At 37.2% G+C, this 12,582-nt stretch overlaps 1 protein-coding gene across 4 annotated transcripts in view; it reads left to right on the top strand.

The window, feature by feature from the left end:
- The window catches only part of HEG1 (heart development protein with EGF like domains 1), an 84,297-nt gene that overhangs the window by 26,503 nt on the left and 45,212 nt on the right, over nt 1-12,582 (top strand). For 2 of the 4 annotated variants that reach the window (XM_087950189.1, XM_087950190.1), the window contains exons 2-4: nt 5,703-6,047; nt 7,119-7,427; nt 10,398-11,810. In XM_087950189.1, coding sequence (XP_087806315.1) covers nt 5,703-6,047; nt 7,119-7,427; nt 10,398-11,810 — 2,067 coding nt within the window. The remainder of the gene's footprint in view (nt 1-5,702; nt 6,048-7,118; nt 7,428-10,397; nt 11,811-12,582) is intronic. The other 2 variants (XM_087950191.1, XM_087950192.1) reach the window with 2 other exon arrangements.

Here is a 12,582-nt window from a genome sequence, read left to right on the forward strand (position 1 = left end):
ACATAAAAGGATTCAGATAAACCCTTTTGTATTTTAAAGGTAAAACATCACATGGGTTTTCTTAGTTCTCAGTACCAAGATACCCACCAACCATGTCCCACTAGTAGACATTCAGTAGACATTTGCGATTGTCTTCTACTGATACTAATGTGCAAAAATAGAGAGCACATAAGGAAAATTGGTTCAAGTTTTTCCTTTATATGGAAATCATATATTAATAAACATCTCTTCCGAAGCCCTCTGTTAATGACAGTTCTCTCCTCTGCAGATTTTCTCAGAGTTCCTAATCTTCTAAGAACATGTTCTGATTTCACCTACTTTTTTTGGCTGAAGTTAAGCTTGAGAAAATTATTATTCCAGCTTGGGTTGTTTTGTTTATTTCATATTAATTTGATCTCTTTAGCATTAATTTGATTTCTTAAGATGTATTTAAAAATATTTTTTAAATAAAAATATTTTAAATGCATCTTGAACTTTTAAGATGCAATGAGGCAGATAAATAAGCCTACTGAATATTTCATCAGTGGTGCTCACCAAAAAATTATGCCCTCATGTTTATGTAACTCTGTAAAATAATAGATGGGTTGAAGATTGATGCTTTTGTTCTTTGACCATATAATTCTACCTTTTGGCCAAATGCGTTGCTACTTGCAAAAATGTATAATGGTATCATAACAGTTTTGCTTTTATTTTTTTCTAGAATGGAAAAGTAGTTATGAAAGGACAAAGGTATGCAAATGGTTCTTGCTCTTCCATAAGCCCTCCTACACTCTTAAAAAAAACTCATAAGGAATCTTGCTCAATTTTGTTTCTATGTTGACCTTAAATGCTTAACTAATTTTTAAAGGATACGTGCTAAAGACAATTAGCATATACAAACTTTGAAGATTGTGACTAAAATTTGCAGTTATTTATTTTAGCTAAAATCGCATGGGTTGTCTTTCCTAATACCTTGCTCCATATTGAATTTCATATTTTTTTCTAATAAAAACCTGTTTTATGTTTTGGCCTTAGTAACATTTTTTTTAAAAAAAGACAATATTCTAACAGTAATAGAAACACTTTATGTAACACATTTATTATTTATCTTTGAAAACTCTAGGGTAACTCAGCAGTGTACATGATCAAAACAAAAACAGAGAAACTCAGCAATTTTGTTATATATCAGAAAGCAACATGCAAGAAACTTTGCAGCAAAGATGATCTGTAAATAGGAGTAATAAATAAAACTAAAAAGAATAAGAAAATATTTTTATGGTTTGCACAAAAGGCAGACAGGTGATAGAGGTCCACAGAGGCCAGAAGGGCTTTTGAAAATGATGCTACTAGGTTTGCAAAACTAAAGAGCAGTTTACTGATAATGAGATACTTGCATTTTAAAAAAAAAAAAAAAGTAAGCCACCTTTTTTTAAAAAGTGGGGTTGAACGTTCTTCAAATATTTGTGATGTTTCTGTTTAACAACTGCTACATTCCATTGCCTCCATTCAGTAATCCCACTCTAGGGAATGTTGCTTATTAAAGTTAATTTGAGCTTTTCCAACAGATTAACAAGGAACAGGATCTGAAGTGTGAGTCTATTTATTTCTCTATGAGCGTTAAGTAGGAGATCAGGCTTGAACGTTTTTTTTGTAGTTGACCTTTCTGAAATAATGTTGAAGAATCCTATGTACTGATTTAGAATTAAGCTTGATCTTACGAGTGGATTTTTCTACTCTTGGAGAAATCTCTTTTTTGGTGGGTATCTACTTTACTAGCATGCCAGTAGAGGAGAAGTAATGTTGTTTTGCAGGGTTGTTGGCATGCTCAGTGAAGGGCTTGGAAGCCCCACAGAGTGGCAATTTCTTCTTCTTTGTCTTTAAATAATCCCTATGTTTTATTGTTAAAATATTGAGGTACAAAGAAAGTAGGAAAAAGCAAGATAAAGCAAAAAACAAAAACAAAAAAAACCCTACTACATTTATATTTTTAAAAGCATAAAAAAGAGAAAATAAATTGCATTCTAGGAATCTGTCTTCCCTTTCATTTGTATTCCCAACCACTAGCCACAGTTTAAACATTTAAACTTTGCATCAAACAGTAATTGTTGTTGGTTTCTATTTAAATCCTAAAGACCATATTCCAGATGTCTAAATCTGCCCTGCTCTATGATAATTGTATACAATGGCAGCCCTTCCTGCTTGAATTTGGTTAAACTTCTAGAATATGTACTTTCAGTTTTGCCACCGCAGCACATTCTCCAGTTTCAGCTTCCCGATCTTATATGGTGGGCCACGTATCTCTTTTCCGATCAAAGTGGCATTATCAGGGAGGAAATGTAACCTGTGAGTTGAACATCCCTGAATTAAGGCTAAAATCTCCCAGCACTAACTTGAGCGTAAGCATCATTAAACTCATGTGGAATTTGCTTTTGCAAATTTCCAAAATGATTGGCCAATGCTGAATCTTGCAACTCTCCCATTGGTTTAGCTGCACACATAAAAGTAAGTAATCCCAAGATAAGAAAAACTAATATTTGTGGGAGAATATAGAGTTGTATAGGTTACAGTTCTTATGCTTGGAAAGAGAGAGATGCATATAAAACACGTATATATAAATCTGAAATACATTTGCAAGCCAAATTGGACCTTGCAGCAAAACACCATCCTATGGAATGCTTCTCTTCAGGATTCTTGTCAATCAGCCATGCCCTTTTTTAAGGAGACTCCATTTCGTATCCTTTTTTAAAAAACCCTACCATTCTTACACAACAGTTAATCAGCATTATGTGGCTATTGAGCACATACCATCTTCACTAGGTGTTGGTGATGGTGATTTGGGACTTCCTTTCTGTTGATACCTTGTTGTTTTTATACTTCTGGAAAAATGGGGATTTCCTCAGCTTTATCCTTCTCTTTTTTGTGAAATGTAATGTTTTACATTACAAAATGACAGGTACATAGATTTGCTGGTGTATATAATATCATTAGCATTCTGGAGCCTTACCAAATACTGAATTAGATGTACTCTCCACCGGAACGGCATAAGAACCACTTAGATGGGTGTAATTGATGAAATGAAATGAATGAAACCACACTGTTAAGACTTGCTGGGACAAGGCATTCTGTTTTAACTTTTTTTTTAATTAGTTTATCGAAGTATAAAATATAAAGTAAAAAAAACATGGAAAAGTAAGAAGAGAGGAAAGGAAAAAGAAGGGATATAGTGTAACAGGAGGAAAAAAATAAAATGGTTCCAACTTCCGACTCTCTTTGGTACTGTTGGGTAAAAGCAAAAAATTGTAGTTGTAACATTCGACTGTGCCAAAGGGACAAGGCACTGTGGATGTTGCCAGTAGGCAGACTGAGATCAAGGTCCTTTCTGAAAACAAAGGGAGAAAGGTGTGTGTGTGTGTGTTTGCCTTTGCATGTGCTCATATAGCTACTTTATTCTGCTTAAGTGGTTTTCTCTGCACATCAGATATTGAGCTCCGAGTTCAGGTATCAGACAAATTGCTGAGTGTTCAATTAGTGTTTGTTGGTCCCAACTAGTGTTTGTTAAGTGGGGACATGTTTTATTTGTTAAGTACTTATTTAATAATATTTATAACTCGCCCAAATCCTGATGGATTTCAGGTTGAGTAAAGGAGAATATTTGTTCTCAGGGTTGAAATGAAGGATCCTTGTTGCTCTCTCTGAGCTTGGTTGTTTTCTTGAAGACATTTTGTTACCCCAACTAGGTAACGTCATCAGTGCTAGTAGTACTAGGATTCTGGGTTGGCTACAACAAAGACAAAAAGCTCTAAGAAACTAAATATAATACCATCCCAGCCATTGATAATATATCAGGTGCTTTTAAAACTAAACTTATTTAATTTAAGGGCCAAGCATGCAGTAAAATAAAACTATTTTATTGTTTTTGCAGAATGTTGACTTTGAGAAGCAAGCAGATCGTTTTTGTGTGTCCCTCCCCTTCTAAAAGGCTGACTTTCATCTTGTGAGGGAAATCCATGATACCAAGTTGTCCAGATGGAAAATTACCTTGACTTCAAAGGGCGAGGCAGGAAGACAACACATTCAGGCAACATATTCCCAGAGTTTTACATTCGTGACTCTGAGAATATGTTGCTTGGATGCACACCTTCCTGCCTCTGTGTTTGAAGTCAAAGCAATTTTCCATACAGATAACCTTTAATTCTCAGTATTGCCAAAACATGCCCATTTCTGGTGACTACCCTCAAATGCTCTTTAACCACCCTTTTGTATGGATGGGGAAAATGGTTAAATTCGTGTGTGTGTGTGTGTGTGTGTGTATGTGTGATATTAGAAAACCAAGATAAATTCCATTCATGTCATTCATGAATGTTAGGGTTCTCACAGAATGAGGAAATACAAAAACGAAAGGGTCTGGTGATGTTGGGATATGTGTTTATTTGAAAAAAAACAACACAGATGCTGGTATGTTATGAAAAAAACAACAACTTAATTAAAGCCCTGTATGTTCTGCTTGTTTAATCCTATGGATGTTCTAGAAATGAGAAATATGAAACAAACAGGAACTTACAATCATTTCTATTGTTCATATAATCTGGTTTAAGGGGCTTAGTACTTCAGCCAGCAATCAGCTGCAAAAGAACCAGAACATGGAGAAAAACAGGGTAATAAGAAGGCGCTCGACCATAACCAAAGTCAAGATTTAGGAGATCATAGTGACAGGAGCAGAGCCAGGAAAAGAAAGTCCAAGAAAGTCCACGAATATTAGTCTGCTACCTAAGTGAGCTTCAGAAACTGTTTCCATGAATGGGGGATGTTTGTAGACCGAACTTCACACTCCAAGGGCTAAGGCAAGGAAGGCATAAGATGGGACTTAGTAGATCCTATACCACCAACATGCATATGACCAACATGGATCTTACTTTTTACCATTCATGAGCATATATGCAACCTATTATCCATACTTAGTCCTATATAGAGGCATACACTCAAACTTATATCAGTCAGAATAGAGGTGGAAGGGACCTTAGAGGTCTTATAGTTCAATGCCGTGTTCAAGGAGGAAGCTCTATATACCAGGGGTCCCCAACGCCGGTCCGCGGACCGGTACCGGGCCGCGGAACAAGCCTTACCGGGCGCTGGTTGCTGGCGCCGCCATCTTTTTGGTAAAAAGCAATTTTTCGTCAAAAAGATGGCGGCGCCAGCGTTGGTGAGCTTTTCCGGTAGAAAGCCATTTCTACCCGAAAAAGCTCACCAGAAGCGCTGGCGCCGCTATTTGATTTGAAAAATCACTTCCGTGACGCCACCGGAGTGATTTTTCGCCAAAAGATGGCGGCGCCAGCTGACGCCGAACCGGGCCGCGGCGCCCAGCTGACGCCGAACCGGGCCGCGGCGTCGAAAAGGTTGGGGATCCCTGCTATATACCATTTCAGGCAAGTGTCTAATCAATCTTTTCTTAAAATCCTTCAGTGATGAAGCATCCACAACATCTGAAGGCAAGCTGTTCCACTGGTTAATTGTCCTCATTGTTAGAAAGCTTCTCCTTAATTCCAGGTTGCTTCTTTCCTTGATTAGTTTCCATCCAGGTTTTTCTGCCAAATTTCCTTTGGCACAGTCATATATTAAGATTCAAATGCAAATGTCTGCCATCCATCAATAAACATACTTGCTTGGAGTCATTAGATTTCACCTAAGCCTTGTTTCTGTTCTCTTCTTCTTCATTTTATCATCAGCCATTATGACCAGACAAAAGGATGTAGAAAGTCCAAACACTGAAGCAAAGATTTCCACTTCCTATATACAAAGTCTAGATGCAACCAGTACATCTGGAAATAATAAAGTAAGGACGTTGTGGACCAATTTAGCTTCAGCATCTGTAGCTGCAACAGGAAGTACCACATCTAATGCCAAAATAATCAGATCTGTGAATGTGACATCACAGTTATCTCAAATAATACAAACCAAGCAAGCAAGTGCCTCACGAAATATGGCAGGTATTGCCGAATCTGAATCAGTGACTTCAAGGAAGCATTTTCTCAAGACAGCAAATTCTCCATTTTTGGAGGAAAAACATTCAGGTGAGTTGGGGGAGAGACACTGAAACAATATAATGTATTGCATGATTAGGCAACCATTAGTTTTGAAAATGTGTTTGTGGATATTTTCATAATATGGATACGATAACTGAACACACTTTTCAAAAATAAAATGGCTAATTATTAAGCATAGCACAACATTATTTATTTATTTATTTGTATGCTATGATGCCAGAAGGTACATGGTACCGAAGTACACCCCCGCCCCCCAAAATAAAGATCCACCCACAAAATAAATCAAATATAAAATATCAATCAATCAAAAACGTGTGTACCAAATTCAAATATCCAGTTACAGCATATCTCTCTCCTTGAATTTAACATAATAATAAGAACTTAAATGTTCTCCTGCCCAAATGGGAAGAAACAGACGAGATCTCCATTCTTGTACCCTTTATGTTTAGAATCTTATACTCTAGTCCAGAGGTCACCAAACTTGGCAACTTTTAAGACTTGCAGACTTCAACTCCCAGAATTCTTCAGCCAGCCATCAGTTCTGGGAACTGAAGTCCACAAATTTTAAAGTTGTCAAGGTTGGATACCCCTGCTCTAGGTATACGCATGGGTAAAAATATAGAGGCTTCATTTCTGAGTGGAGACATGACAGTGAGGAGCAGATTAATGCATGTTTTAATGAGAAAAATATTGGAATAAAAATAGTCTATTTCTCCTCATCCCCTCAACTTACCCAGGATTAAAGTTTATTAATGTTTTACTGTTTAATGCTTTGCATTAAAAAACACAAGTAAAATAGAAAAGCTTGCTGTACGCTGTTACTGTACTACTACTGTTATTATATTTACATTTAAAAGATTTTATTTCCTCAGTATAACTGTCTTTTATTACAGATTTCAATGCATTGTTCATTTCAAAAATTATTATTTATTTGTTTAAATTTACTGGCAATCAAATTCCAGTGGACTCTGGATGGCACTCAAAAGTAAAAAAAGTTTTTTGTTAGCCACTCAGAGTAATTGATAAGTGGCCAGCTCTCGAAATTTAAATCATAAACCAATGAAGGACATAATGAAACAGTCTTGTTTCTTATTTTAGCCATTGGGAGCAACTACCATACAGCTAATACCTGGGTTGAAGACAGCACAATGTCCGGTTTCCATATTCCAGACATGGGCAGTTCAGCAACACCCAGTCAGAGTTCAGAAAGGACTTCCCGCTTTCTTAGAGAGAACTTCACTGGAAAAGGGCCAGCTACTCAAAAAGAACTTGCTACATCTTCTGGTCAAATCCAATGGTCATCTCATGTAACATTTCCAATACCCCAAAATAGGACATCAAATGCCAAACAGCCTGATTCTTTAACAAGGATTGTGCTTACTTGGCCTTATACTTCTCCACAAACCAGTATGTATCTTTCTATATTTTCTATTCCTTACTGTCAGAAAAAGCAGGGGATACAGCAGGGTGGGGAAACTTTTGGTGGCCTTGAGTTTGCATTTTATATTTCATGGCAATCTTGGATTGCAAGAATAGCAATATGGATGCAAATGGAGGGAGGTGTGACACCTATTTTGGAGCAAGAGTTTTCCTCCCCCCCCTTTTTTTTTCTTAAACTGTTTTTCTAGAATTCATATAAAGGTTTCTTTGGGTTATCTGCCTTAAAACAATGGTAGACTACCACCTATAATTGACAGCATAATTTAAAAAAGACTACAAAGAATAGGGCTGGGTACTTGTCAAAATTCTGCTCTAGAACATAGCTCCAATTTGGTACAGATAGTGCTCGAGTTATGACCAACATTGAGCCCAAAATTTCTGTGGTTATGGGAGATATTTGTTAAATGAGTTTTGCCCCATTTTACGACCTTTCTTTGCAACAGTTGTTAGGTGAATCATTGCAGTTGATAAGTTAGTAACCTGGTTGTTAAGTGAATCTGGCTTCCCCATTGATTTTGTTTCTCAGAAGGTTGCAAAAAGGGGGTCACATAACCCTGGGACACAGCAACGGTCATAAGTGTGAACCAGCTGCCAAACATCTGAATTTTGATCACATGATCATGGTGGTCGTGTACAAAGGTCATAATAGTGAAAAATAGTAATAACTCACTTTTTTCAATGCCGTTGTAACTTTGAAGGGTCACTAAATGGACTGTTGTAAGTCAAGGACTACCTGTAATGGATTGGATGAAAGTGAGAGGGTGACATTAAATCTGGATCATTATGTCACATTAAGTCAAATGTGTTGTTGTTCAGTAGGCAATCAGAGATTCAGAATGTGCTAGTTTGGTCTGCATTTCCTCTTTAAGAGTAAACCCACAGTCTAAAATGCTCCTTAATCCTCCATGTTGCAGATTTCCAAACTGCAATTGGTGGTGTGAAACATTTTTCACTGTTGCCTTTACTGTGCCAGTTGCCATCAGTCCTGGGTTGCTCAACTATGGTCATACTTACCCATATCTGTTCTGGATCAAAATTAATTTCTACAATCTTCTTGATGCAGACCTATTTCTTTTAAGACAGTCCTCCTGACACTTCAGTTGATATAAAATGGACTGGGTAGGACGGAATATAAAATGAGTAAACTAAACCGGGGAAAATCTATAATTATCAGGTAAAAAATCCCCATCTTTGTCTCAATAATCGCTGGAAAATATTAATACTTTCTCAATCTAGATGTCAAAATGAAATACATTTAAAGTGCAGAACTGTTTGTCTTTTTTCATATGTGGATAGGCTCCTGTTTTGCCTTTCGTTTTGTTGATTTAGGGTGTAAGGCCCTAGGTCTGGAAACCTTCACTGGGAATAATAACAATAACAACAACAATAATAATAACAATAACATTTAATATATATACCTCGGATCTGCCCCCTTTTTGTAGCTCTCCTTGCTGTATCTTATTCTTTTCAAAATGGAGCATGAAATTATCAGGAATAAGTCTGCCAAGTAACACAATTTGGCAAGCATCGTATCTTTTTAAATTGGTATTTCTACAGCTGCTCTTTTCTATGGAAGATTGCTTTTTCTTTTATTTGTTTTCCCCAGTTTATGTGAGAGAAATACTGTCAGGACTCAAAGAGGCCTTCAACGAAGCATTTTGAAGGTTTTTCTGCTTGCAGTTACTCCACACAGTTGTCAAATAATTCAAATCCATCTCTCTCACATTTTTAGAGTTGTAGCTTGGCAACCTGTAAAAGTCTGAGTGCGCAGCTTGCTGAGTTCAGAGAAATAGATTCTTTTGACATACATGAAATCCACAAACAAGCAAATAATTTCTGCTGGAGTATTGCATCCCATTAAATGAGATCATTAAGACCATGCAGAACATATTAGTCTTGCACTGACTGGACTTTATAGCTTAAAATGGATAAGGTTATAATAACAATGCCAGCTTTGTTCACCCCATGAGAATGTTTTTGCCAGCACTGCTTGGCACAAATCTGACATGTGGGGCAGAGCTAACCTGAAGGTGTGTTGCTCTGGGTTTATTAATTTCTACTGGCTTTCTTTATGTTGATTTCTTGAATATTTCAATTTCTGCATTTAAAAAGAAGAAAAGCGAGTAATATAAACAGTCATACTGGAGTATTCAACATGGTGCCCCCTCCCCCCAACACTAGAACGCTGGCTGGATGTCTGCAGCCTTCATGAAACAAAAATATTAAACACATTGATACCTTTATAGAGAGATCATTGAAATCATTTGAGATTTGGAGATTTGGGTTGGGCATTTGGGCCATTGAGTGATCACATGGACTCGTTCCAGACAAGCTAACTGAGCATTATCCTAACATGTAGAAAGAAAAACCACTATGATTTTATTCTTAGGGTAATGTCACATATCACACTGAGTCATAACAAACATGATGTGTGAAGCAGATTGTGGATCTTATTCTGCCTGATATCCTGATTTTAGCTTAATTTATGTGTGCTTTGTACTCAACTCATTAATTATGTGAAGCTTTAATTCAACATGCAGAGATTTAGTCAGAAGTTAATCTCACTTCTGTTTGATATATCATTGTGTTGAAGTAGAGCAATAAGAATTTTCTAACATTAATTACAACATGGACAAGGGACAATGTGTTTGGGTCTTCCTGTCATTCTCTCTGCATTCTTATGCCACTACATTTGGGATATTTCACAGTAATGTTTTACTTGCACCTGTTTCAAGGTTAAAGTTTTTTATTAACACTCTGAATCATTGCTTCTTTCCCAGATGTTTCAAATTTTTGTCAGATTAGAAGCATGAGAAATTAACCAGCCTTCAATTATATTTGCAGAAATATAATTACTATATGAATACACTTTGAGAGATCCTGTCCAATATGTAGGTTGCATGTCTAATTTCTTTTTCTATGTTTCATTTATGAAAGATACTCATCAGTTAAACAGAAACTCCAACACAGAGAAAAGAATTTCCAGTCCTGATATGGATTATATGAAAATCCTGAACATATCCAACAGAAGTGAGGAGAAGATATTTCAAACTATAAGAGACTTCAGCAGTTCTCAAGGTCCACATTCCACATCTGCTATCTCAAACCTTGAAATGTCCACCAATGGAGGGAAGATACTTCGAACTCTCAGAGACATCAGCAGTTCTCAAGGTCCACATTCTGCATCTGCTATCTCAAACCTTGAAATGTCCACTAATGGGGGAAAGATACTACGAACTCTCAGAGACATCAGCAGTTCTCAAGATCCACATTCTGCATCTGCTATCTCAAACCTTGAAATGTCCACTAATGGGAGGAAGATACTACAAACTCTCAGAGACACCAGCAGTTCTCAAGGTCCACATTCTGCATCTGCTATCTCAAACCTTGGAATGTCCACCAATGGAGGGAAGATACTTCGAACTCTCAGAGACATCAGCAGTTCTCAAGGTCCACATTCTGCATCTGCTATCTCAAACCTTGAAATGTCCACTAATGGGGGAAAGATACTACGAACTCTCAGAGACATCAGCAGTTCTCAAGATCCACATTCTGCATCTGCTATCTCAAACCTTGAAATGTCCACTAATGGGAGGAAGATACTACAAACTCTCAGAGACATCAGCAGTTCTCAAGGTCCACATTCTGCATCTGCTATCTCAAACCTTGAAATGTCCACTAATGGGGGAAAGATACTACGAACTCTCAGAGACATCAGCAGTTCTCAAGGTCCACATTCTGCATCTGCTATCTCAAACCTTGAAATGTCCACTAATGGGAGGAAGATACTACAAACTCTCAGAGACATCAGCAGTTCTCAAGGTCCACATTCTGCATCTGCTATCTCAAACCTTGAAATGTCCACTAATGGGAGGAAGATACTACAAACTCTCAGAGACATCAGCAGTTCTCAAGGTCCACCTTCTGCTTCTGCTATCTCAAACCTTGAAATATCCACCAGTGGGGAGAAGATACTACAAACTGTCAGACTGAGCAGCAGTTCTCAAGGTCCACATTCCACATCTTCAGTCTCTAACCCTGAAATGTCCACCAATGGAGAGAAGATACTACGAACTCTCAGAGACAGCAGAGGTTCTCAGAATCCACATTCTGTGTTCACAATCTCTAACCTTGAAATGCCCACCAATGGGGAGAAGATACTACGAACTGACAGAGAGAGCAGAAGTTCTCAAAATCCACGTTCTGTATCCACAATCTCTAGCCTTGAAATGTCTGGCTCTTCAGACCCCAGTGATTCTTCTTACATGATAGTGCCTGCAGATTCCCAACAAGTGGATCTGTCAACACATGACACTGATGAAAGTTCTCAGTCTCCTTCAGCAACTACAGGTAAAGGAGAAGCAGAGGTGGCATTCAGCAGGTTCTCACCGGTTCTGGAGAACCGGTAGCGGAAATTTTGAGTAGTTCAGAGAACCAGCAAATACCACCTCTGACTGGAGATTTTCCCTGTATCCTTCCCCTGCCACGCTCACCAAGCCACACCCACAGAACCAGTAGTGAAAAAATTTGAATCCCACAACTGAGGAGAAGGATCTTACATTTGATCAAGATTTTAGAGTAGTCTTTTATTCATGTTGGGATAAAGCCAGATGTTCTATGGTAGATGAACAGAAAAAAGGAAAGAGAAAAGGAAAAAATAAGTTATCACTAGGGAAACAAGTTATTTTGGGAAAAAGAGCAGCAGTATGTATACATGACTGTTTTAAATAAATCTTCACTTCAAATACTGGGGAAGGGTAAAGGTGTTGCAGAAGGTTGCATCTTTATTGAGTGATGTCAGCACTAAAGATAATTTGGCTACCAAAATTATCTTCTTTTTATCTTATTGGATTCAAATAAATCATATTAATAATAGGTGGAATCACTTAAGAAAATTAGATATGTCCAACATTGGCTTTATCTTAATGCAGAGAAGGTAATACTGAGAAATTATAAGAACTACATTCCAAAATAAAATTGAAATAAAAAGGAATGATGATTATGTTCATAATTACAATAATCTGCTTCATTTGTATGACACCTTTTCTCTTGATGAAATTCAGAGTCTAAATAATGAACAATTCTAGAACAGTTGTAAAACAACATTTTAAAAGTGTAACAA

The sequence above is a fragment of the Notechis scutatus genome, chromosome 1, assembly GCF_049901735.1.
Source record: "Notechis scutatus isolate UNSWTSFEM ecotype Mainland chromosome 1, rNotScu1.2, whole genome shotgun sequence".
NCBI lineage: Eukaryota > Metazoa > Chordata > Lepidosauria > Squamata > Elapidae > Notechis > Notechis scutatus.